Source organism: Brachyhypopomus gauderio, chromosome 13 (assembly GCF_052324685.1).
Source record: "Brachyhypopomus gauderio isolate BG-103 chromosome 13, BGAUD_0.2, whole genome shotgun sequence".
Taxonomy (NCBI): domain Eukaryota; kingdom Metazoa; phylum Chordata; class Actinopteri; order Gymnotiformes; family Hypopomidae; genus Brachyhypopomus; species Brachyhypopomus gauderio.
This window is the reverse complement of record NC_135223.1, coordinates 7,804,880-7,832,132: the sequence shown is the minus strand read 5'-3', so window position 1 is coordinate 7,832,132 and position 27,253 is coordinate 7,804,880. Positions and strand designations below refer to the sequence as shown.

At 47.9% G+C, this 27,253-nt stretch overlaps 1 protein-coding gene across 3 annotated transcripts; it reads left to right on the top strand.

The window, feature by feature from the left end:
- Positions 1 to 4,469: 4,469 nt before the first annotated feature.
- phc1 (polyhomeotic homolog 1) lies at positions 4,470 to 27,106 on the top strand. 3 transcript variants are annotated; one of them, XM_076970560.1, is made up of 16 exons: positions 4,470 to 4,656; positions 5,028 to 5,053; positions 5,195 to 5,343; positions 7,561 to 7,671; positions 10,114 to 10,191; positions 10,333 to 10,476; positions 11,830 to 11,988; positions 14,342 to 14,423; positions 16,027 to 16,937; positions 17,159 to 17,300; positions 17,409 to 17,578; positions 18,404 to 18,485; positions 24,783 to 24,870; positions 25,266 to 25,437; positions 25,614 to 25,839; positions 25,980 to 27,106. In XM_076970560.1, the coding sequence occupies exons 3-16, from the start codon at positions 5,224 to 5,226 to the stop codon at positions 26,129 to 26,131; spliced, it is 2,637 nt and encodes an 878-aa protein (XP_076826675.1). In that variant the 5' UTR covers positions 4,470 to 4,656; positions 5,028 to 5,053; positions 5,195 to 5,223; the 3' UTR covers positions 26,132 to 27,106. The 3 variants fall into 3 exon arrangements, with proteins under 3 accessions (XP_076826675.1, XP_076826674.1, XP_076826676.1); XM_076970559.1 differs by lacking the exon at positions 5,028 to 5,053; XM_076970561.1 differs by lacking the exon at positions 4,470 to 4,656 and having other exon boundaries at positions 4,787 to 5,053.
- Positions 27,107 to 27,253: the final 147 nt, after the last annotated feature.

Genomic DNA, 27,253 nt, shown 5'->3' with positions numbered 1-27,253 from the left:
TATGCATATATACAGGTATATGGGTGTACAGGTATACAGGAATACAGGTATATAGGTGTATGGGTATACAGGTATACAGGTGTATAGGTATACATATATACAGGTATACAGGTGTATAGGTATGCATATATACAGGTATATGGGTGTACAGGTATACAGGAATACAGGTATACAGGTGTATGGGTATACAGGTATACAGGTGTATGGGTATACATATATACAGGTATACAGGTGTATAGGTATGCATATATACAGGTATATGGGTGTACAGGTATACAGGAATACAGGTATACAGGTGTATGGGTATACAGGTATACAGGTATACAGGTGTATGGGTATACAGGTATACAGGTGTATGGGTGTACACACTGTAAAAAAAAGTGTAAAAAAACGGTAATTTTCTGGAAATGGGGGCGCCAGAAAATTACTGTAAAAAAACAGATAAGTACTGTAAATTTAAAAACATACATAAACTGTAAAAAAACGGCAATTTTCTGGCGCCCGTTTCCAGAAAATTACCGTTTTTTTACAGTTTATGTAAAAAAACAGATAAGTACTGTAAATTTAAAAACATACATAAACTGTAAAAAAACGGTGATTATAACACTTAACATGCAACACTGTCATTTTACAGGAAATATTCCTAAAATTGAATGTGGTCTTTACTCTAGTTCACATTCAATTATAACAATATTGCAGTGTGGTGTAGGAAGGAGAGGTAGCAAACAGATCCACCGCAGCACAAGGCTTTTTTAATTCAAACTGCCTCAACAATATAATCACGCCAGACCCCACGATCACGCAGAAGAGACTTAATTTAGACACAAAACATGAGGGAACGGCAATAACACGACAACACTACACAAACATGGCATAGAATAATTCACACAGTACAACTACATAAATTGATGAAGGGGGACTTAAACCAAGTAATGCACATAATCAAGTACACAATTAATCAACACATGCATAGACATCACATTAACAGAGAACGATACCGGAGTCGCAGGGACTCATGGGAAGTAGCGCCGTCCCCCATTGGACCGACGCTTCAATATAAAAATATATATAACATTAATAGTTAAAATGAGCCATAAACTCCGAACCGTCAGAACACACATTTCAACGCTACGGTTATTAGTTAAACTATGATCGGACAGGAATGCCAGACACATGTTCTAGCGCTATATAAACCGATAAGAATATATTACGCATTAACTAAATAAGTTACATGCACTGAAAGCTGACAACGTTGCAAATACTCATTTGAAGAAACACTGATATTTGGGCTGCAGCGGGGTGATAACGAAAGGTTCTTCAAACAATATGCACAACCAGAACAACTCTTCATGCACACTGTGCAGTGGTCCGATTCAAACAGGCCCCACCCCTACCAATCATAAACTTAACATATTCAGTTATCTTTACTTAACATGATCATTGCAATGCCTTTTTCAGCTCAATAATGATAACAACTAGTTTTATTTAGTAATGGCAATATTTTTTACGAAACATGAAATAATAATTAATGATTACTAAAATAATTTATTAAAACCTAATCCGGGTTTACAGTGTAGATACAGTGATACAGATACAGTGCATATTTAATAGTGGATTGAAAATGAGATGGATCTGGAACGCCTTAACTCTTTATGTATGTTATAAATATGAAAATAAATCACAGTCAAGAACATTTTACTTTTTATTCACTTTTATAACATGAAAATCACATATTTAACATGTCAAAACTTAAATTAAAACATGCATCAATGTTGTCTTGTAATATTTCCTTGAAATTAATTCCAGAAGATTCTATTACTTTGTCTCAATAAGATTAATCAATATTACTTTCTTTTTACAGTTTGTTTAGTTAAAATTATTATCTAAGAATTGTTAAAAAAACAGATTTATAATGTATTTAATTTATACAGATTTTTCTTGTTAAATCACATGACATTTTTAAATAAACAGTTTGTTCTGGTAATTGTAATACACTTTCCCTGTCATTTTAAAATACAGGAAAAAACTGTAAAATTTATTGGGAAAAACCTGTAAAAAAACTTTTTTTTTTACAGTGCAGGTATACAGGTGTATGGGTATACAGGTGTACAGGTATACAGGAATACAGGTATACAGGTGTATGGGTATACAGGTATACAGGTGTATGGGTATACAGGTATACAGGTGTATGGGTATACAGGTATACAGGTGTATGGGTGTACAGGTGTACAGGTGTATGGGTATACAGGTATACAGGTGTATGGGTGTACAGGTATACAGGTGTATGGGTGTACAGGTATACAGGTGTATGGGTATACAGGTATACAGGTGTATGGGTGTACAGGTATACAGGTGTATGGGTATACAGGTATACAGGTGTATGGGTGTACAGGTATACAGGTGTATGGGTATACAGGTATACAGGTGTATGGGTATACAGGAATACAGGTGTATGGGTATACAGGTATACAGGTGTACAGGTATACAGGTACAGGTATACAGGTATAGGTATATGTTTAAGAGGAAAGCGTTTATGGAATCAGTGTACTTCAAGGGTCATGACCTTTATGTAAAGCATCTGCTCGCAGTTTGAATGTGACCCTGAGTTCTGATTCGATGCATTTGCAGTGCAGTAATACCTCACTGGTGAGCAGTCTGCTTATCTATAGTAGGTTCTGAACACAAAAGTGTTCAGCAGAGGAGCGCAAGCAATGTACAGCATCCAGAGTTCAGAGATCATCTCCACTCCAACTACACTCTGTGAGCCTACCAGGAGCCTACCGTGAGCCTACCGTGAGACTACCAGGAGCCTACCGTGAGCCCACCGTGAGCCTACCAGGAGCCTACCGTGAGACTACCAGGAGCCTACCGTGAGCCCACCGTGAGCCTACCAGGAGCCTACCGTGAGACTACCAGGAGCCTACCAGGAGCCTACCGTGAGCCCACCGTGAGCCTACCAGGAGCCTACCGTGAGCCTACCAGGAGCCTACCGTGAGCCCACCGTGAGCCTACCAGGAGCCTACCGTGAGCCTACCAGGAGCCTACCGTGAGACTACCAGGAGCCTACCGTGAGACTACCAGGAGCCTACCGTGAGCCTACCAGGAGCCTACCGTGAGACTACCAGGAGCCTACCGAAGTGCTCTGCTGCCTCCAGAAACAATGTATTTTAATAACTTTAGCTCCTAGCTGGATTGCCTGCTTAAATATAAATGACCACTGACCTTCTGCTACTTTGAAGCTCTGACCCAATGACCTTCTGACCCATTGACTCTTTGACCCCTTGACCCATTGACACTACATATACAAACACTAGTTAGTAATTAGTATGCAATTTGGACATACCAATTGTTTTTCCAATACTGGGTTACTTTGAATATTAACCCAGTGCTTGTAAATAGCCACTGTTTCAATAATTGTCCACCAGAATGATTCCATGTAAGTAAATGGTCGCATGTAACTAAGTGAATCAGTCTCCAGTATTACTGGTATATTACTATATTACTGGTATACTACTACTTCTTAATATATACTTTATTGATCTGAAGTAGTGGTTTACGTGATGAAGAATCACAGTCTCTTGATTAACACCCTATTGGGTTATTACCCTGAAGGGTTACGCCCCATGGATTATTACACCCTAGTGGGTTATTACTCTGTTACACGGACGTAATTTTTCAAAAGCCGGCTTTGGTCCCCCCCAGTTTTTACGGTTAAAACCAAATATTTAAATAGCGACAAATCTATGTCCCCCCCACTTTTGAAATCAAAATTACGTCCATGCTCTGTTATACATGCCGCCATACAGCAACTATTGGGCTCTTGAGTAGAGTCCTCTCAGCTCCAGGATTAGGACTAGGGGTGCTTATATAATGGCTGACACCATCTTATGTATGTATAACAATTAAAACATTGCATTTGGACTAGGTCTTTTATATATTGCACTTTGTACAGCTGATGAAGGACTTCTGTCTGATACATACACATATACACATTATATATATATATATATATATTATATATATGTGTGTGTGTGTGTGTGTGTGTGTGTACATTTACGGCATTTAGCAGACGCTCTTATCCAGAGCGACTTACAAAAGTGCTAAGTGTTTAGTGTGTGTGTGTGTCGTAGCTCAGGGCCTCCAAATATATATAACAAATCTTACTAGGGCAGGAAACGCTGTTTTGAACGCCTAAATGCAACACTTACTACTTGCTTGGAAATGCATTTGTAACATTGCAAACATGATAAAACAGCTTGTTTTCACATGAATAAACTGGTTTCTAGCGAAATATGAGGTTTCAATTAATTCTTCAAAAGTTGCACTACAGCACTAAGTGGATCATCTTAGCCTAAATATTCTTGGAACCTTGTTTCTAGATAAGATTTTAGACACGTGTTTCTCAGAGACTGCGCAGTGCGACTCTATGCACCCGAACGTTCTATCGACGTCATATTCGGCGCCGGAAGAAGAATTGTAAACAGAACAGGGGGCGGGGTTTATCGCCGTTGGTTTTTACAGATTTCCAAGTGACTTGTAAAACTCAAAATAAATAAACAAACGCATGTATTTATATTACAACTACAAGCACAGATTAAAATCCCGAGACGAATTTTTACGTTCCAATCAACGCTTTAACGAGCCGACCGCTTCGAGGTAAAATTTTGACTACTCTGCACTTTGGAATTAGCAAACTAGCCAGCTAGCTCGCGCACTCTGGTCACCTAGTGTGGCTCTTCATCCCTGGAGGATGATGATGATGATGAGGAGGAGGAGGAGGAGGAGGAGGAGGAGGACTGGTGTTTATTATCACGCACTCCACCAGTAACAGAAGAGATTTACACTAGTGGGTAGCTACTTGAATATGTGTAAGGCGGTTTGTTTGATGTTTGTGGTCGCCCCATTCGTCGCTAAGATGCACCAGGGTTGCCACGTTTCTGTTGACCAAGACTGACCAAGACTGCTTCAAACCCGCTGTGTTCACTAGTTGTTTCTGTTATTTATCAACTGTTTATTCGTCCATCCAGCAGTGAACCATACGTGTTTGTCTAAGGTGACCAGATAAGTTTAACCGCACAGCACTAAAATGGAATTCCATGAAAACCTCACTAACATATTTTTGTACTGACACTTAAATGCTGATTGATAATATTGGTTATTGATTTGTTTGTGCCCATGGTTTTCTTTTACACAGCTTGATTGACACCCCTGCATCCCTCTAGAATGGAGCAAGGAGAGGAACAGGGCAACTCCGCCTCCACCAATGGCAGCACTCCGTCTGGGGCCAACTCCCGCCCCCCTCAAATAGCTCAGATGTCTTTGTATGAAAGACAAGCTGTACAGGTGAGAGTGATTGTTTATCGGGGACAGTGGTCTGTCCAGGTGAGTGAGTGTTTATCGGGGACAGTCGTCTGTCCAGGTGAGTGATTGTTTATCGGGGACAGTCGTCTGTCCAGGTGAGTGATTGTTTATCGGGGACAGTCGTCTGTCCAGGAGAGTGAGTGTTTATGGGGGACAGTGGTCTGTCCAGGTGAGTGAGTGTTTATGGGGGACAGTGGTCTGTCCAGGTGAGTGATTCTTTATCGGGGACAGTCGTCTGTCCAGGAGAGTGAGTGTTTATGGGGGACAGTGGTCTGTCCAGGTGAGTGATTCTTTATCGGGGACAGTCGTCTGTCCAGGAGAGTGAGTGTTTATGGGGGACAGTGGTCTGTCCAGGTGAGTGAGTGTTTATCGGGGACAGTGGTCTGTCCAGGAGAGTGAGTGTTAATGGGGGACAGTCGTCTGTCCAGGTGAGTGAGTGTTTATCGGGAACAGTCATCTGTCCAGGTGAGTGAGTGTTTATGGGGGACAGTGGTCTGTCCAGGTGATTGAGTGTTTATGGGGGACAGTGGTCTGTCCAGGTGAGTGATTCTTTATCGGGGACAGTCGTCTGTCCAGGAGAGTGAGTGTTTATGGGGGACAGTGGTCTGTCCAGGTGAGTGAGTGTTTATGGGGGACAGTGGTCTGTCCAGGTGAGTGATTCTTTATCGGGGACAGTCGTCTGTCCAGGTGAGTGAGTGTTTATGGGGGACAGTGGTCTGTCCAGGTGAGTGAGTGTTTATCGGGAACAGTCATCTGTCCAGGAGAGTGAGTGTTAATGGGGGACAGTCGTCTGTCCAGGTGAGTGAGTGTTTATCGGGAACAGTCATCTGTCCAGGTGAGTGAGTGTTTATGGGGGACAGTGGTCTGTCCAGGTGATTGAGTATTTATCGGGGACAGTGGTCTGTCCAGGTGAGTGAGTGTTTATGGGGGACAGTGGTCTGTCCAGGTGATTGAGTGTTTATGGGGGACAGTGGTCTGTCCAGGTGAGTGAGTGTTTATCGGGGACAGTGGTCTGTCCAGGTGAGTGAGTGTTTATGGGGGACAGTGGTCTGTCCAGGAGAGTGAGTGTTTATGGGGGACAAACAGGCGGTAATGCATTGCTAAAAAACATGCAAGTCAGTCTTTCGTTGCCTCTTCTGGTTTCTCCACCAATGCTCAGATTTCTTAGCTGGCTGTTGAATCTTTCACAATATTTTCTCTCTCTTCTTGTTTCAGAAGAGCTTCAGAATGGCATAACATTATGTGATGTAATTTACAAATAGTATTGGAAAATTATTTTGGAGAGTTATTTTGTAGTCTTGATTAGTGAGTGTTTCCAATTGGCTGTCTAGATGACGTTAGAGTAAGTGGAGATTGAGTTGAAATTGCAGTCTTCAGAAGCAGTGTAATGAGGAAACATGTGACATCTATGTTCTCAACGGTAACTTGTTAATCAGTACAAAACTCAGTGCAAGTAATGAGAACAGTGCTCAGATGTCACCGGTCAGCCTGTCATGTACAGCCAGCTCCGTTCAGATCACACCTCCATAGAGCTGCAGCTGCTCACTGGGATCTGTGGGAGCTTGCAGGTTACCCACCACCATTAAGTTGCCACAGTTGGGGGCCCTAAGCTAGGCCCCTAGAACTGTAAACAGTCATAATTGTAAGTCACTTTAGTGTCTGTGTAATGTGCATGTGTGCACATGAGATGTAATGTGTGTGTGTGTACATAATATATACACGTGTGTGTGTGTGTGTGTGTGTGTGTGTGTGTGTGTGTGTGTGTGTGTGTGTGTGTGTACATATATATACGTGTGTGTGTACATGTATATACACGTGTGTTTGTGTGTGTGTACATATATATACACGTGTGTGTGTGTGTGTGTGTGTGTGTACATATATATATATACACGTGTGTGTGTGTGTGTGTACATATATATACGTGCGTGCGTGTGTGTGTGCATATATATATATACATGTGTGTGTGTGTGTGTACATATATATACGTGTGTGTGTGTGTGTACATATATATATACATGTGTGTGTGTGTGTGTATACATATATATACGTGTGTGTGTGTGTGTGTGTGTACATATATATACGTGTGTGTGTGTGTGTGTGTACATATATATATACGTGTGTGTGTGTACATATATATATATATATATATATATATACATGTGTGTGTGTGTGTGTGTGTGTGTGTGTGTGTGTGTCTAGGCCCTGCAGGCTCTCCAGAGACAGCCTAATGCAGCTCAGTACTTCCAACATCTTATGCTGCAGCAGCAGATCAGCAATGCGCAGCTGCACAATCTCGCTGCCGTCCAGCAGGTGACACGCCCAACACTGCCCCTCCCCCACACACGCCCAACACTGCCCCTCCCCCACACACGCCCAACACTGCCCCTCCCCCACACACGCCCAACACTGCCCCTCCCCCACACATACGACCAACACTGCCCCTCCCCCACACATACGACCAACACTGCCCCTCCCCCACACACGCGCCCAACACTGCCCCTCCCCCACACACGCCCAACACTGCCCCTCCCCCACACACGCGTCCAACACTGCCCCTCCCCCACACACGCGCCCAACACTGCCCCTCCCCCACACACGCACCCAACACTGCCCCTCCCCCACACACGCGCCCAACACTGCCCCTCCCCCACACACGCCCAACACTGCCCCTCCCCCACACACGCACCCAACACTGCCCCTCCCCCACACACGCCCAACACTGCCCCTCCCCCACACACACACCCAACACTGCCCCTCCCCCACACACGCGCCCAACACTGCCCCTCCCCCACACACACGCCCAACACTGCCCCTCCCCCACACACACGCCCAACACTGCCCCTCCCCCACACACACGCCCAACACTGCCCCTCCCCCACACACGCACCCAACACTGCCCCTCCCCCACACACGCACCCAACACTGCCCCTCCCCCACACACACCCAACACTGCCCCTCCCCCACACACGCGCCCAACACTGCCCCTCCCCCACACACGCACCCAACACTGCCCCTCCCCCACACACACCCAACACTGCCCCTCCCCCACACACGTGCCCAACACTGCCCCTCCCCCACACACGCCCAACACTGCCCCTCCCCCACACACGCACCCAACACTGCCCCTCCCCCACACACACCCAACACTGCCCCTCCCCCACACACACACCCAACACTGCCCCTCCCCCACACACGCGCCCAACACTGCCCCTCCCCCACACACACGCCCAACACTGCCCCTCCCCCACACACGCCCAACACTGCCCCTCCCCCACACACGCACCCAACGCTGCCCCTCCCCCACACACACCCAACACTGCCCCTCCCCCACACACGCGCCCAACACTGCCCCTCCCCCACACACGCGCCCAACACTGCCCCTCCCCCACACACGCGCCCAACACTGCCCCTCCCCCACACACACACCCAACACTGCCCCCCCTATATGATTTATTTTATTTTGTATTACATATAATTTGTATAGTATACACTCACTGGCCACTTTATTAGGTACACCTGTCCAACTGCTCATTAATGCAAATGTTGAATCAGCCAATCACATGGCAGCAATTCAATGCATTTATGCATGTAGTCATGGCCAAGACGATTTGCTGCAGCTCAAACCGAGCATCAGAAGAAAGGTGATTTAAGTGACTTTGAACATGGTTGTTGGTGCCAGACGGGTTTTCAGAAACTGCTGATCTACTGGGACTTTCACATACAACCATCTCTAGGGTTTACAGAGAATGGTTCAAAAAAAGAGAAAATATCCAGTGAGCGGCAGTTCTGTGGACGCAAATGCCTTGTTGATGCCAGAGGTCAGTGGAGAATGGCCAGACTGGTACTAGCTGATAGAACGGCAACAGTAACTCAAATAACCAGTCGCTACAACCGAGCCATGCAGAAGAGCATCTCTGAACACACAACACATCGAACCTTGAGGTGGATGGGCTACAGCAGCAGAAGACCACACCAGATGTCACACCTGTCAGCTAAGAACAGGAAACTGAGGCTACAATTCACACAGGCTCAGTAAAATTGGACAATAGAAGATTGGAAAAATGTTGCCTGGTCTGATGAATCTCGATTTCTGCTGCAACATTTGGATGGTAGGGTCAGAATTTGCTGTCAACAACATGAAAGCATGGATCCATCCTGCCTTGTATCAACGGTTCAGGCTGGTGGTGGTGCAATAGTGAGGGGGATATTTTCCTGGCACACTTTGGGCCCTTTAGTACCAATTGAGCATTGTGTCAACACCACAGCCTACCTGAGTATTGTTGCTGACCATGTCCATCCCTTTATGACCACAGTGTACCATCTTCTGATGGCTACTTCCAGCAGGATAACACACCATGTCATAAAGTACAAATCATCTCAGACTGAACACAACAATGAGTTCACTGTACTCAAATGGCCTCCACAGTCACCAGATCTCAATCCAATAGAGCACCTTTGGGATGTGGTGGAACGGGAGATTCACATCATGGATGTGCAGCTGACAAATCTGCAGCAACTGCGTGATGCTATCATGTCAATATGGACCAGACTCTCTGAGGAATGTTTCCAGTACCTTATTGAATCTGTGCCATGAAGGATTAAGGCAGTTCTGAACACAAAAGGGGGTCCAACCCAGTACTAGCAAGGTGTACCTAATAAAGTGGCCGGTGAGTGTATATATATATAACATATGCAGTTGAACTGAAGATCAAAGAAACATTTATGCATCCTTCTGTCTTTAATTTCCAATAGGCCACACTTGTTGCCAGTCGCCAGTCCAGTTCCCCTAGCAACAGTGTCTCCGTGGCTACTAGCTCGGCACAGTGTACGGTACGTCTTGGCCGGTCTGTCACGGGCCGTATGTCACCATGTCTGCAGAGCGTTCGGAGCTTAAGTTTAAGCTTAAGCAGTTAAGCTTAACTGTCCCGAGTGGCAGGATATACAGACCTTATGTCCTGCTTTCTCTTCAAGGTAAACCTAAGTGCCACCTCGGGGGGCGGGACTATGACACATCCCCGCCCAATGGGCCCTGCAACATCAGCAACATCGTCAGCTCTTAGCCAATCAGTGTTGCTGGGTGGGAACTCAGCTGGACAAGGACAGATGTACCTGAGGGTGAGTTCCACACACGATGGCCTGTGTACGGTGGGGCATACACTCTCCCTATAGTACCTTACTGTATAATCTATATCAGGCTGATACTGAAGTTAACCTTTGTCCTTTATTATGCGGGGGGTTTGCGTTCTAATCAGGTCTGCTGTTCTGGGCCTCAGGGTCAGAAGGGCCTATATATTATTTTATATTTTAATTCTATTGTTTTTAATATAATCTTGGATTGTTTCATTGATATACATTTTTGCACTTCATTATATTTTCCTTTAACAGCACACACCCCCCAGTAAAATGGTTTGATCCTTCACTGACTGCAGCCTAACGGCACACAGCAGCGGGAGTTTAATATTTCTGATACTACATCAATCTGATCTAGATAGATAACACACAAAAATGACCAGTTGGAGCACAAAAAAGACAAAAGGAAAAGAGGAAGATGATGGAGGTGAAGGAGATTATATGAAGAGGTTGTAAAAGGGAGGATAGAGGAGGTGATGGAGGTAGAAAGGGTTTTAAAAGAGAGAAAGGACCGCTGGGTTTGACTCTGGTGAGGCCAGACAGTAAATGAACAACAACTAAACGCTGTAGCACCACAGAGTTTAAGACCCACTACGTTTGTTGTGAAGAGACCCAAGAAGTTCAGCACAGGTGAATATTACACCGCAGAGATAGAATTAACTTTGTGTTGGTTTTCTGTAAATTTGTATAACTAAGTTTGTTTTTATTGCTACAGTTTGTATTACAGTGTTTTATCTTGTTCAATAAGGCATGAACTAATTTAAACGATTTTGTGATTGCTTGATTTAATAATTGAATGGGTAGTAAAGAGGCACAAGGGGAAAGGGGGGGGGGGGGGGGGGCTTCATGCCCCAGCAAGTTTGTCAACTGGCCGACACACACACACAAACACACCCACACACCCACACACCCACACACACCCACACACCCACACACACACACACACACACACACACACACACACACACACACACACACACACACATACAAACACCCACACACCCACCCACACACACACACACACACACACACACACATACAAACACCCACACACCCACCCACACACACACACACACACACACACACACACGCATATACATACACACACACACGCAAACACGCATACACACAAACATACACACACACACACATACACACACGCACACATATACACACACACGCACACATATACACACACACGCACACATATACACACACACATACACACACATACACACACATACACACACATACACACACACACACACACACACACACACACACACAGTCCCAGCCTGTGGGTTTGTAACGGTGTGCTTCCTGGTTTGTGTCCCTTAGGTGAACCGCTCTCTGAGGGCTCCTCTCACCCCTCAGCTCATCTTCATGCCTGGTGGCACAGCAACAGCTGCCGTGGCAGCAGTTACCCAGCAACAACCCCAGCAGCAGCAACAAGAAGTTCTTCCCGCCTCTCCAAATAACCAATCAGATAGTGACCAGGTGTGACTGAGTTTTACATGTGACATGCTTTACTTTTATTTACTATTTACTATGTCCTGTATTACTGACATGAGCTATACAAACGTCCTTTATTCTTTTGTGTTTTCTATGGATGTCTTTTTTCTCTTTTGCTGTCTTCTACCTGCCACCTGCCCCCCCTCTACCTGCCCCCTCTCTACCTGCTCCTTTACCTGCCCCCTCTCTACCTGCCCCCTCTCTACCTGCTCCTTTACCTGCCCCCCTCTACCTGCCCCCTCTCTACCTGCCCCCCTCTACCTGCTCCTTTACCTGCCCCCCCTCTACCTGCCCCCTCTCTACCTGCTCCTTTACCTGCCCCCTCTACCTGTCCCCTCTCTACCTGCCCCCCTCTACCTGCTCCTTTACCTGCCCCCCCCTCTACCTGCCCCCTCTCTACCTGCTCCTCTACCTGCCCCTCTACCTGCCCCCCTCTACCTGCTCCTTTACCTGCCCCCCCTCTACCTGCCCCCTCTCTACCTGCTCCTTTTTTTGTGTTTTCTATGGATGTCTTTTTTCTCTTTTGCTGTCTTCTACCTGCCACCTGCCCCCCCTCTACCTGCCCCCTCTCTACCTGCTCCTTTACCTGCCCCCTCTCTACCTGCCCCCTCTCTACCTGCTCCTTTACCTGCCCCCTCTCTACCTGCTCCTTTACCTGCCCCCTCTCTACCTGCTCCTCTACCTGCCCCCCCTCTACCTGCCCCTCTACCTGCCCCCCTCTACCTGCCCCCTCTCTACCTGCTCCTTTACCTGCCCCCCCCTCTACCTGCCCCCTCTCTACCTGCCCCTCTACCTGCCCCCACTCTACCTGCCCCCCCTCTACCTGCCCCCTCTCTACCTGCTCCTTTACCTGCCCCCTCTCTACCTGCCTCTCTACCTGCCCCCTCTCTACCTGCTCCTCTCTACCTGCTCCCTCTCTACCTGCTCCTCTACCTGCCCCTCTCTACCTGCTCCTCTACCTGCCCCCTCTCTTCCTGCCCCTCTACCTGCCCCCCTCTACCTGCCCCCCCTCTACCTGCTCCTTTACCTGCCCCCCCCTCTACCTGCCCCCTCTCTACCTGCTCCTCTACCTGCCCCTCTACCTGCCCCCCTCTACCTGCTCCTTTACCTGCCCCCCCTCTACCTGCCCCCTCTCTACCTGCTCCTTTTTTTGTGTTTTCTATGGATGTCTTTTTTCTCTTTTGCTGTCTTCTACCTGCCACCTGCCCCCCCTCTACCTGCCCCCTCTCTACCTGCTCCTTTACCTGCCCCCTCTCTACCTGCCCCCTCTCTACCTGCTCCTTTACCTGCCCCCTCTCTACCTGCTCCTTTACCTGCCCCCTCTCTACCTGCTCCTCTACCTGCCCCCCCTCTACCTGCCCCTCTACCTGCCCCCCTCTACCTGCCCCCTCTCTACCTGCTCCTTTACCTGCCCCCCCTCTACCTGCCCCCTCTCTACCTGCCCCTCTACCTGCCCCCACTCTACCTGCCCCCCCTCTACCTGCCCCCTCTCTACCTGCTCCTTTACCTGCCCCCTCTCTACCTGCCTCTCTACCTGCCCCCTCTCTACCTGCTCCTCTCTACCTGCTCCCTCTCTACCTGCTCCTCTACCTGCCCCTCTCTACCTGCTCCTCTACCTGCCCCCTCTCTTCCTGCCCCTCTACCTGCCCCCCTCTACCTGCCCCCCCTCTACCTGCTCCTTTACCTGCCCCCCCCTCTACCTGCCCCCTCTCTACCTGCTCCTCTACCTGCCCCTCTACCTGCCCCCCTCTACCTGCTCCTTTACCTGCCCCCCCTCTACCTGCCCCCTCTCTACCTGCTCCTTTTTTTGTGTTTTCTATGGATGTCTTTTTTCTCTTTTGCTGTCTTCTACCTGCCACCTGCCCCCCCTCTACCTGCCCCCTCTCTACCTGCTCCTTTACCTGCCCCCTCTCTACCTGCCCCCTCTCTACCTGCTCCTTTACCTGCCCCCTCTCTACCTGCTCCTTTACCTGCCCCCTCTCTACCTGCTCCTCTACCTGCCCCCCCTCTACCTGCCCCTCTACCTGCCCCCCTCTACCTGCCCCCTCTCTACCTGCTCCTTTACCTGCCCCCCCCTCTACCTGCCCCCTCTCTACCTGCCCCTCTACCTGCCCCCACTCTACCTGCCCCCCCTCTACCTGCCCCCTCTCTACCTGCTCCTTTACCTGCCCCCTCTCTACCTGCCTCTCTACCTGCCCCCTCTCTACCTGCTCCTCTCTACCTGCTCCCTCTCTACCTGCTCCTCTACCTGCCCCTCTCTACCTGCTCCTCTACCTGCCCCCTCTCTTCCTGCTCCTCTACCTGCCCCCCTCTACCTGCCCCCTCAACCTGTGTGCAGGTGCAGAATCTGGCCATGCGTTGTGTATCTACCCCCCGGGTGGCTACTGTTAAGACAGAGTTTCCTGACAGGAAGGACGCAGGTAAGGAAGAGATGTGAGGATGTGTGTGTGTGGGGGTGTGTGTGTGTGTGGGGGTGTGTGTGTGTGAGGGTGTGTGTGTGTGAGGGTGTGTGTGTGTGAGGGTGTGAGAGTGTGAGGGTGTGTGTGTGTGAGGGTGTGTGTGTGTGAGGGTGTGTGTGTGTGAGGGTGTGTGTGTGTGAGGGTGTGGGGGTGTGTGAGGGTGTGGGGGTGTGTGAGGGTGTGGGGGTGTGAGAGTGTGAGGGTTTGAGGATGTGAGTGTGTGGGGGTGTGAGGATGTGGGGGAGTGTGAGGATGTGGGGGAGTGTGAGGGTGTGGGAGTGTGAGGGTGTGGGGGTGTGAGTGTGTTGGCGTGTGAGTGTGTGGGGGTGTGAGTGTGTTGGGGTGTGAGTGTGTGGGGGTGTGAGTGTGTGGGGGTGTGAGAGTTAGGCCTGTCGCGATAATTACATTATCAACTTATCGTACGATAATTTTTTTAACCGCGATCATTTTTGCATGGGGGTGTGAGAGTGTGAGGGTGTGAGAGTGTGGGGTGTGAGTGTGGGGGTGTGTGGGGGTGTGAGTGTGGGGGTGTGAGGATGTGAGAGTGTGGGTGTGAGTGTGGGGGTGTGAGGATGTGAGAGTGTGAGGGTGTGGGGGTGTGAGAGTGTGGGGGTGTGAGTGTGTGAAGGCGTGGGAGTGTGAGGATGTGGGGGTGTGAGGATGTGAGGGTGAGAGGGCGTGGGAGTGTGAGGGTGTGTGTGAGGATGTGAGGGTGTGGGAGTGTGAGGATGTGAGAGTGTGGGTGTGTGTGTGTGTGAGGGTGTGGGAGTGTGAGGATGTGGGGGTGTGAGTGTGTGGGGGTGTGAGTGTGTGGGGGTGTGGAAGTGTGAGGATGTGTGGGTGTGGGGGTGTGAGTGTGTGGGGGTGTGAGGGTGTGAGGGTGTGAGTGTGTGGGGGTGTGAGTGTGTGGGGGTGTGAGAGTTAGGCCTGTCGCGATAATTACATTATCGACTTATCGTACGATAATTTTTTTAACCGCGATCATTTTTGCTGATGTCGATAATTGGCCATTGGGTTTTCGCGCAATTTGTTTACATGAGAATAAACCGCAACTACGTGAGATTTCAGAAAGGCACGCAGTGGTGCTCTCTCACACCCCCCTCCTTAAGGGAAGACGAATCTGTGATCAGAGAGCGACATCTACCGGTTAGGAAATGAGTGCAGTATACGGAAAGCGCATGCGTCAATAACAGTGCCTCCACACACACACAGGTGGAGATGTGTTAACTCGCCAACGTATTCGAGGCTAATAATACTCGAAATGATTCGAAATAATACGCTTTTTATCACATTATTTAATGGTTGACCTGTCACAGTGTCTGCTTTGACAGTGGCTTAGACACATCACACACACACACACACATACACACACACACACACAATTTGCACGTCTTATCATCTGTGGATATGTTTGTACTGAAAGGTCAAAGGGTGAAAGGTGAGCACATTTACTTGAGCTCTTTACATAACCACATCTTCTCAAACTCTTGTGAAACTTTCTCTCTCTCTATCCCTCCCTCCATCCCTCTCTCTCCACTCCTCCACTCTTCTCCTCCACCCTCAGGGTCATACCCCCTCCCTACTCAGCAGCAGACATTTGCTCCCTCAGCTCCTCTTCAGCCGCTGCCCAGCCCCAAGCTCTCCACCTACGCTTCCCCGAGCCCCGCACCGCTCAGCTCCGTCAGCATCAAGGCATCCGGCCAGCCACCAGGGGGCACTGCAACATCCGCACCCCCTCCCTCCTCTTCCTCCTCCTCCTCCCCCTCCCTCCCCCTCTCCCAACTCCTCCTTTCTCCATCAGGTCTGTGCCAGGCAAGGGCCACACCCGCTGCCACCGTGACTCACATCCTGGTCCCGACGTCTGGCGTGCCCACCTCCTCCCAGGGTTACCCTGTGGCCTCGGTCGCACCCAAACCCAACATACCAGCTCAGACGCTGGTGGTGCAGCCACTGCAGCAGTCTGCAGGACACCTGGGGGCGGAGAAGGCTTCACACGGGACGGGGCCGGTGCCCATCCAGCCCAAGACAGCACAGAGTCACCGGCTACCCACACAGATGACCCCCCGGCACCCTCCTGCCATCCTCCCCGCCCCCACCAGTGGGGGCCAGGGCCCTGGGCCACACCACCCACCCCACGTCCCAGTCCAGTTAGTGGGAGCCAGGCAGGGGGCGCTGGGAAACCCCCAGGCTCTAGCTGTGGCCCAGGTCCGCACCTGCTGCTCTCACCAGGACGGCGCCGTCGTCAGCAGCTCTGCCGCGGGTGTAGTTTCTATGCTGACTGCCATGGAAACGGGTGGAGCAGGGGTGTGCCTTAAAACTGCCCAAAGTGCCCTGTCTGTGATGCAGACCAATCAGAGCACAACGTTGAGTCAGTGTGAGACTCCCTTAGTCAGCCATGCCACACAGGGGCAGGAAAGCAGTGCTCCAGCACCCCCTGCTGGAGAACACGTGTTGGAGCAGTCTAGTTCAACACAGGTTAGTAACTCAGAGGTGATCCTGACGGAAGGGGTAGGGAACACTAACTAGTGGCCATTTGTGTTGAAATCAAGACATGTTTAATAGAATAAAATCAAAGTCTACTTAGTCTATGAGACGTACAGTGTATGTCTAGACATGCATGTTACCTTAATCCTTATCAACATCGTCTATCATGGTGTAGAGTGTATTGCTCTTATTTTGCCTTTACTGCACACTAGACAAAGCCTGTGGTCAGTTCCTTGAAGAGAAAATCTGAATCAGATGTCACCAACGAGATGTCAGCAGAACCTTCTGCCCATTGCTGTCTGTCATTACCAGACTCCGCCCCTCCACTCTCTCCAGCACCTTCTCTGGACACTGGTAAGCGTGTCAGATAGTTCGCACAGGCAGCCTGACGGTAAATGTTTGGCCTGTGTCACTGACCCCCCCCCCCCCCCCCCCCCTCCCTGCCTGTCTTGACCCCCCCAGCTCCAGAGGTGGCATTCTCCACTCCCCCTACTCTCTCCCTCCCAGTGCCTCTACCCCGGGGCGGGATGCAGGGAGACCGGGCCCCGGTACCGCAGGCTGTGGTCAAACCACAGGTGCTGACTCACCTCATCGAAGGCTTCGTTATCCAGGAGGGAGCAGAACCTTTCCCTGTGAGTCAGAACCGGCCCTGCAGCACTGTAATATAACACTGTAGACCTGCAGCACTGTAATATAACACTGTAGACCTGCAGCACTGTAATATAACACTGTAGACCTGCAGCACTGTAATATAACACTGTAGACCTGCAGCACTGTAATATAACACTGCAGACCTGCAGCACGGTAGACCTGCAGCACTATAATATAACTGTAGACCTGCAGCACTGTAATATAACACTGTAGACCTGCAGCATGGTAGACCTGCAGCACTGTAATATAACACTGTAGACCTGCAGCACTGTAGACCTGCAGCACTGTAATATAACACTGTAGACCTGCAGCACTGTAATATAACACACTGTAGACCTGCAACATTGTAATATAACCCTGTAGACCTGCAGCACTGTAATATAACACTGTAAACCTGCAGCACTGTAATATAACACTGTAGACCTGCAGCACTGTAATATAACACTGTAGACCTGCAACACTGTAATATAACACTGTAGACCTGCAGCACTGTAATATAACATTGCAGACCTGCAGCACTGTAATATAACACTGTAGACCTGCAGCATGGTAGACCTGCAGCACTGTAATATAACACTGTAGACCTGCAGCACTGTAGACCTGCAGCACTGTAATATAACACTGTAGACCTGCAGCATGGTAGACCTGCAGCACTGTAATATAACACTGTAGACCTGCAGCACTGTAATATAACACACTGTAGACCTGCAACATTGTAATATAACCCTGTAGACCTGCAGCACTGTAATATAACACTGTAGACCTGCAGCACTGTAATATAACAAAATATATGCTTTGTCTTACAGGTGACTGGTCCAGTAAAAGACCGGGTAGAGTGTGTTCCCATTGCTGTATCACTTGCCATGTCTGAGAACAGTGCCCCCGCTGGTGAGTGTGTATTATATGCTGATGAGAACAGTGCCCCTGCTGGTGAGTGTGTATCATATGCTGGTTGGTGTTAGTCCTGCTAGGAGGGCTGTGAAAGTGTGCTGTAGCTCACTATTTTGTGGCTGTGGGAGTGTGTTGTAGCTCACTATTTTGTGGCTATGGGAGTGTGCTGTAGCTCACTATTGTGGCTGTGAGAGTGTGCTGTAGCTCACTGTTGTGGCTGTGGGAGTGTGTTGTAGCTCACTGTTGTGGCTGTGGGAGTGTGTTGTAACTCACTGTTGTGGCTGTGGGAGTGTGTTGTAGCTCACTGTTGTGGCTGTGGGAGTGTGTTGTAGCTCACTGTTGTGGCTGTGAGAGTGTGTTGTAGCTCACTGTTGTGGCTGTGGGAGTGTGTTGTAGGTCACTGTTGTGGCTGTGGGAGTGTGTTGTAGGTCACTGTTGTGGCTGTGGGAGTGTGTTGTAACTCACTGTTGTGGCTGTGGGAGTGTGTTTTAACTCACTGTTGTGGCTGTGGGAGTGTGTTGTAGCTCACTGTTGTGGCTGTGGGAGTGTGTTGTAGCTCACTGTTGTGGCTGTGAAAGTGTGCTGTAGCTCACTATTTTGTGGCTGTGGGAGTGTGTTGTAGCTCACTATTTTGTGGCTATGGGAGTGTGCTGTAGCTCACTATTGTGGCTGTGAGAGTGTGCTGTAGCTCACTGTTGTGGCTGTGGGAGTGTGTTGTAGCTCACTGTTGTGGCTGTGGGAGTGTGTTGTAACTCACTGTTGTGGCTGTGAGAGTGTGTTGTAGCTCACTGTTGTGGCTGTGGGAGTGTGTTGTAGCTCACTGTTGTGGCTGTGAGAGTGTGTTGTAGCTCACTGTTGTGGCTGTGGGAGTGTGTTGTAGGTCACTGTTGTGGCTGTGGGAGTGTGTTGTAGGTCACTGTTGTGGCTGTGGGAGTGTGTTGTAACTCACTGTTGTGGCTGTGGGAGTGTGTTTTAACTCACTGTTGTGGCTGTGGGAGTGTGTTGTAGCTCACTGTTGTGGCTGTGGGAGTGTGTTGTAACTCACTGTTGTGGCTGTGGGAGTGTGTTGTGTTGTAGGTCACTGTTGTGGCTGTGGGAGTGTGTTGTAACTCACTGTTGTGGCTGTGGGAGTGTGCTGTAGCTCACTGTTGTGGCTGTGGGAGTGTGTTGTAGCTCACTGTTGTGGCTGTGGGAGTGTGCTGTAGCTCACTGTTGTGGCTGTGGGAGTGTGTTGTAGGTCACTGTTGTGGCTGTGGGAGTGTGATGTAACTCACTGTTGTGGCTGTGAGAGTGTGTTGTAGCTCACTGTTGTGGCTGTGGGAGTGTGTTGTAGGTCACTGTTGTGGCTGTGGGAGTGTGTTGTAACTCACTGTTGTGGCTGTGGGAGTGTGTTTTAACTCACTGTTGTGGCTGTGGGAGTGTGTTGTAGCTCACTGTTGTGGCTGTGGGGGTGTGTTGTAACTCACTGTTGTGGCTGTGGGAGTGTGTTGTGTTGTAGGTCACTGTTGTGGCTGTGGGAGTGTGTTGTAACTCACTGTTGTGGCTGTGGGAGTGTGCTGTAGCTCACTGTTGTGGCTGTGGGAGTGTGCTGTAGCTCACTGTTGTGGCTGTGGGAGTGTGTTGTAGGTCACTGTTGTGGCTGTGGGAGTGTGTTGTAGGTCACTGTTGTGGCTGTGGGAGTGTGTTGTAGGTCACTGTTGTGGCTGTGGGAGTGTGTTGTAGGTCACTGTTGTGGCTGTGGGAGTGTGATGTAACTCACTGTTGTGGCTGTGGGAGTGTGTTGTAGCTCACTGTTGTGGCTGTGGGAGTGTGTTGTAGGTCACTGTTGTGGCTGTGGGAGTGTGATGTAACTCACTCTTGTTGCTGTGGGAGTGTGATGTAACTCACTGTTGTGGCTGTGGGAGTGTGTTGTAACTCACTGTTGTGGCTGTGGGAGTGTGTTGTAGGTCACTGTTGTGGCTGTGGGAGTGTGATGTAACTCACTGTTGTGGCTGTGGGAGTGTGTTGTAACTCACTCTTGTTGCTGTGGGAGTGTGATGTAACTCACTGTTGTGGCTGTGGGAGTGTGTTGTAACTCACTGTTGTGGCTGTGGGAGTGTGATGTAACTCACTGTTGTGGCTGTGGGAGTGTGTTGTAACTCACTGTTGTGGCTGTGGGAGTGTGTTGTTGATTAAGACGTTACTCGATCAAAATGTATTAATCACGATTAATCATTAGAGAGCGCTCCTGTATTAACTTGAACAGAGCGTAAGAACGAGAGGTGAACACGTGTCGCGAAAGACCAGAGTGGAAAACAAAATGAAGCGGGCGAAAAGACGTGCGGTGTGGGACCATTTTGAAGCGTGTTCGGGAAACGAGGCAGAAACTGCGTAATCCAGAAAATCCCAAGGAGGGAAACTTTATTTTCCACGCAACTCAAACAATAGCACTGTTCTCTTCCCCTCCCCTGGCGCGTGCAGGCGCCGCTCTCCCAGTGTCACTTAAAGGGCCAAGTGCCTGTCTGTTAGGGAACTCGCTGCGAGGAGTAGTAGTCGCTACAATTTCAACATTGTTAATTTAGGCAAAGAAGTCAAATGTTCTGTGTGTAATGCGGTATTGAAGTACAACAGTTCCACTAGCTCACTCAATTATCATTTGAACACCATGCATGCAGCTGTCCTGCATATCACCAGTGCACCTGGTCAACCTAAAATCACAGCTACACTGGGAAGGCGAGCGTTTTCGAAGCTCGCTACAAAAAAATACGAGTGAGCTAAAAACAAAGCTATCTACTGCTACTACTGTAGCCCTTACAACAGATTGTTGGACGGCTCTAACAACAGAAAGTTACATTACTGTGACGTGCCACTACACTGACGAGAACTGGCAGCTAAAATCTGCAGTGCTGATTACGACGAACATGTCGGATAGACACACCGCTGACAGTTTAACTGACAAGCTCAATGATGTTGTGGAAACTTGGGCACTCTCCGGTCGCGTTACAGCATGTGTTCACTACAAAGCTAGATAACATTGTCCAAACATGGGCTCAATAATATTCTGTTTGGCTCTCTATTTAATTTCTTCTTTTTTTTAAACATTTTTTTTTAATGTCTAATGTTTCAAATTGAACTGAGCCAGTCCTTAATTTATTCCTTTTTTAAAATGAAAGAATGTATTTTGTTATACCATAAAAATTTCCTCATGCATAATTACTTGAGCAATATATAATATAATACAATATAATTATCATAATATAATATATACTTTTTGAACAAAGTGTTTTAACTACACTGCTCAAAAAAATAAAGGACACACTTAAACAACACAATGTAACTCCAAGTCATCCACACTTCGTGTTCAGATAGGAAACAACACTGATTGTGAATCAATTTCAACTGCTCTTGTGCAAATGGAACAGACAACAGGTAGAAATGAGAGATTTTCAACTGATTTCAAAGATTTTTATTAATTGAGATCTAGGATGTGTTATTTTAGTGTTCCCTTAATTTTTTTGAGCAGTATATTTAGCTGATATTTTTAAAAGCCCTATTGAAACACTGAAATTCAGGTGAAAAACGCCGCTTATCGATTAATCGAAAGTCGATCGATAAGATCAGTCAACTAACGATTAATGAATTAATCGATAATTTGCATCCCTATGTTGTAGGTCACTGTTGTGGCTGTGGGAGTGTGTTGTAGCTCACTATTGTGGCTGTGGGAGTGTGTTGTAACTCACTGTTGTGGCTGTGGGAGTGTGTTGTAGGTCACTGTTGTGGCTGTGGGAGTGTGTTGTAACTCACTGTTGTGGCTGTGGGAGTGTGTTGTAGCTCACTGTTGTGGCTGTGGGAGTGTGTTGTAGCTCACTGTTGTGGCTGTGGGAGTGTGTTGTAGCTCACTGTTGTGGCTGTGAGAGTGTGTTGTAGCTCACTGTTGTGGCTGTGGGAGTGTGTTGTAGCTCACTGTTGTGGCTGTGGGAGTGTGTTGTAGCTCACTGTTGGGTCATTCCATGTCAAATCAACCAAAATTTAGATTGACTATCTCAGAATCCCTTCAAACTTTCCCCATTTGTAGGCAGATATGTTGGAAAAATCCAAAGTATTTCTGTTCCATGTTCAATAGTTCAAGAGTTACAGCTGTTTTTGTAACCCCCCCCCCCCCCCCCCCTCAGACGCATCTTTTGCGAAAGTGGCTAAATAGCAATATTTGAATGTGAATATCTCTAAAACTTTTACAGCTAGAAGGCTGAATTTATTTGTATGTTTAGAAACTTGTATACTTGTAATTTATGTACTTCTGGAAGTTTCTTATATTTAAATTTCCCATCCTCCAGCGTAGCCTCTTCAGTCATCTCCATCATGCTCATCTTATTGTGCGTCCATATAATCTGTATGCCTGGAACTCGTGCACTGAGAAACATTCCACGGTGTAAAAGTGTCTCATGCGTTAAATGCGTTAAAATGCGTTAATTTTTTTTAGTTCGTTATTTTCCCTGTAATTAATTAATTGAAATTAACGCGTTAAAGTCCCACCCCTAGTAAATTTGTGTAAATGAATTTTTTGTGTAAATAGCCTACTGCATTTTAGAACAACATAAATTTTGTTTTGCTTCTCTTTTTTTAATGTTATTTTTCCATGATATTGGTAATTTTCAGTGGTGAATAAAACCACTATATCCAATTTTTCTACCATATAATCAGCACATATCAAAGTATATAACAGAACAAAAAAATTGAAAAAATAAATATAGGTATTTTGGGAAGCAGTGTCCAAACAAGGGATACCGTACGTGTGAAATCGGATATTTGACAGCATATTGTCCAAAAACTGGACCACATACAGGCAACTTAATTATTACTTCAACATTGCCACTGGAAGTACTTTGAAACATAAAACATAGATCAGCCTTCTTCTACTCCATCCATGAGATAATGACAGGTGAAAATGACTCTTAGTTGATTTTTTTTCCAACTTTGTGAATTTTTTCTTTTGACACAACACAACTTACAGCATTAGAAAGTACATGAATTACAAGTATACAAGTTTCTAAACATACAAAAAAAATCAGCCTTCTAGCTGTAAAAGTTTTAGAGATATTCCCATGAAACATATCTGCCTACAAATGGGGAAAGTTTGAAGGGATTCTGAGATGGTCAATCTAAATTGTGGTTGATTTGACATGGAATGACCCTATTGTAGCTGTGAGAGTGTGTTGTAGCTCACTTTGTTGTGGTTGTGAGAGTGTGTTGTAGCTCACTGTTGTGGTGGCTGTGAGAGTGCTGTAGCTCACTGTTGTAGCTGTGAGAGTGTGTTGTAGCTCACTGTTGTGGCTGTGAGAGTGTGTTGTAGGTCACTGTTGTGGCTGTGAGAGTGTGTTGTAGCTCACTTTGTTGTAGCTATGGGAGTGTGTTGTAGCTCACTATTGTGGCTGTGAGAGTGTGTTGTAGCTCACTATTGTGGCTGTGAGAGTGTGTTGTAGCTCACTGTTGTGGCTGTGAGAGTGTGTTGTAGCTCACTGTTGTGGCTGTGAGAGTGTGCTGTAGCTCACTTTGTTGTAGCTGTGAGAGTGTGCTGTAGCTCACTGTTGTGGCTGTGAGAGTGTGCTGTAGCTCACTGTTGTGGCTGTGAGAGTGTGTTGTAGCTCACTGTTGTAGCTGTGAGAGTGTGTTGTAGCTCACGGTTGTGGCTGTGAGAGTGTGTTGTAGCTCACTGTTGTGGCTGTGAGAATGTGTTGTAGCTCACTGTTGTGGCTGTGAGAGTGTGTTGTAGTTCACGGTTGTGGCTGTGAGAGTGTGTTGTAGCTCACTTTGTTGTACCTGTGAGAGTGTGTTGTAGCTCATTGTTGTGGCCGTGAGAGTGTGCTGTAGCTCATTTTGTTGTAGCTGTGAGAGTGTGTTGTAGCTCACTGTTGTGGCTGTGAGAGTGTGTTGTAGCTCACTTTGTTGTGGCTGTGAGAGTGTGTTGTAGCTCACTTTGTTGTGGCTGTGAGAGTGTGTTGTAGCTCACTGTTGTGGCTGTGAGAGTGTGTTGTAGCTCACTGTTGTGCTTGTGCTGCTATGGGAGTGTAGCTGTTGTGTTTGTGCAGGTGTGAGGTGTGAGTGTGCCGCTGGGGTGTGTGTGTGTGTGTGTGTGTTGCTGACGTGTGTGTCTGTGTGAGTGTAGCTGATCTTTGGGTGTGAGGGTGTAGCTTACTTGTATGGTCATGTAGCTGACACGTGTTTGTGAGCGTAGCTGACATATGTGTGTGTGTGATTGTAGCTGACGTGTGTGTGTGTGCGTGTGCGTGCGTGCGTGTGTGGTTGCTCCCTATTCAGTGTTGAAGTGCGAGTTCTGTGAGAGCTTCGCCCCGGCCAGCCAGTTCCGTGGTTCCAAACGCTTCTGCTCCAAGACTTGTGCTAAGAGGTAGAACACACACACCCTCACACACCTTCACACACCCTCACACACCTTCACATACCTTCACACACCTTCAACTTCTACTGCACCCTGGTACCTACAGGAGGACTTGTGCTTCTGATAAATCTACAAATACACTGAATAAGGGCATGTCTGTGATGCTGTGAATGTAAGTGATGTTCTTGTATAACACCCTTAAATGCTGCGATGCTGCAGGTGAGTTTGTTAGCATTGTCTCTGTCGTTCTTGGTGTACTGAGTGAAATGAGAGAGAGGCTATGCTGTTTGTGCGTCCAGAAGCATTATTTTGGACTGGTGTAAGTAATACAACCGATGAGTGTAATGGTGAAGTAGCGCCCCCTGCAGTCTGGCTGCTGTCTGAGCAACAACTTCCCTCTTCAGGTACAACGTGAGCTGCAGCCATCACTTCCGGACCAGCCGGGGTCGCAGTGGGGGAGATCCACCACCAGGGGGTGCTCTAGCACAGGACATTACTGCCAGGCGTAGAGGTCCTTGCAGGACTAGCTCAGAGATTGCCTGCGCTAAAATAGCAGGCCTACACGTTCCAGTAAAGGTGAATGAGCGGCTATTGATGTTTTTGTTAATCAAGGGAGAAAAGAGAATACTCCTAAACCCTAACCCCTAAATCTAATCCCAACTTTGTCTTAATTTTTAATTGTTTGTTAATATTAAACGGCATCTATTCTAATTGCTTCACTGTTGTCTTCTCTTTCGCCCTCGTGGTTTCAGTGCCGCTCAGAGTCCAGCCGTTCGGAGTCCAGCTGTGAGGGGGAGGAGGAGGAAGACTCCCTCTCTCCAAGCTCCTCCTTCTCCTGTTCCCGTCCTACCCACTGCGGCCCACAGCTGGATGATGCGGCTCCGGGCAGCCTGCCATTGGATGGGGAACACTTCCTGCCAGCTAGTCCCGCCCACTGGAGTGTGGAGGAAGTGTGTAGGTTCATTTCCTCCCTGCAAGGTGAGCCTGTTACTCCATGGAGCACACACCTGCCGTCTCACCTGCGGTCTGGGCGTCCTGGTCTCCTGGGTGGTGGGGGTCGTTTGTGCGGTTGCTCGTTCCCAGCTGACCTCCTCGTCCGCGTGATTATCTCCTGTCAGGGTGTGAGGACCTGGCGGCCCAGTTCCTGTCGCAGGAGATCGATGGACAGGCACTACTGCTGCTGAAGGAGGAACACCTGATGACCACCATGAACATCAAGCTGGGTCCTGCCCTCAAGATCTGTGCCTACATCAACAACCTGAGAGACTGAATGAAACTGAGGGGCGGGGCTGTGGGACCAGGAGAGGACACCTTTTGTTTGTTCATTACCAGTATAATACATAATTTTAGTAAGAAGTCTCTGTGGTCAGGGCAGGGAGACCTTCAGAGACCAAACACAGCCGTGGAGATGCATAGAAAGACCTCCTGTGTTTGGTCTTCAGCCTTGTACCACACGGTCAAGTTGCTGGTGAACTTTGTGGAATGTTCTAATGTGTGTTTTGGTTTATCTTTGTCACGTGTGCTGAGACACTGACGTTCAACTGTGTGAATGAGGACCAGACAGGCACGTCAGTTATTACTGTGTGCGTGGGCTAGGGTCTGCAGCATCAGATGGTATTATCGGTATAATGTAGCTATCCAGTAGTCAACCATGACTGAGTTGCCTTATTCAGTGCTTTATGTAGTGTTACAGGCGTGGAGGTCTGTCTCCATGGCTACTGTGGTTTCCACTCATTGCCTCCAACATGGCCAGACTGTTACTGTGGCTGCTGTTAGTGTTGGGGGTGTTACTGTTGGAGGTGGGTGGAGTTTATGACCACGCCTCTCTAGCCAGTATTAACAAGTAGGACTTTTGTTTGGTTTTTTTCAAGTACATACAGGAAACTCCAGACAGATGTCAGACACCCAATCATGGACATACAAACTATTTTTTCTACAATAGCTGATTGTAGGTGCTTTTTCATTTGTATTAAGAAAAAGTGATTATTTTCCCTTTTTATTTTGCAAGGCCATATTAAACTTCAAGTAGGTAGATATCAGTAGTTAGAGCTGTGTTGGGGTTGTAGCACCTTCATGGAGGTGTGATGTCTCCTGGGAGGGGCGTGGGGTTGTAGCACCTTCACGGAGGTGTGATGTCTCCTGGGAGGGGCGCTGGTGTTCTGGCGTGGCCACACCCAACACTGCCACCTGACTTCTTTGTATTCAGAAATATGAATAAAACAGGTGCTCCAGTAATTGTACTGGTCTCTACTGTCTTGCGTTCCTTATTGTTGTGTTGCTATTGTATGTGTCTTCACAGAGAAAACCTCCGGTTGTCTGAGATTACAACAGGAAGTCATCTTCGGCTAAAGGACGTGTGTTTGTGTGCTACACATAATTCATGTTAATCACT

Excerpts from the sequence above, each read along its gene's own strand:
- phc1 (XM_076970559.1), top strand. The coding sequence starts at position 5,224 with ATGGAGCAAGGAGAGGAACAGGGCAACTCCGCCTCCACCAATGGCAGC. Across the intron at positions 17,301-17,408 it reads AGCACCTTCTCTGGACACTG|CTCCAGAGGTGGCATTCTCC; the intron begins GTAAGCGTGTCA and ends TGACCCCCCCAG. Across the intron at positions 17,579-18,403 it reads AGGGAGCAGAACCTTTCCCT|GTGACTGGTCCAGTAAAAGA; the intron begins GTGAGTCAGAAC and ends TTTGTCTTACAG.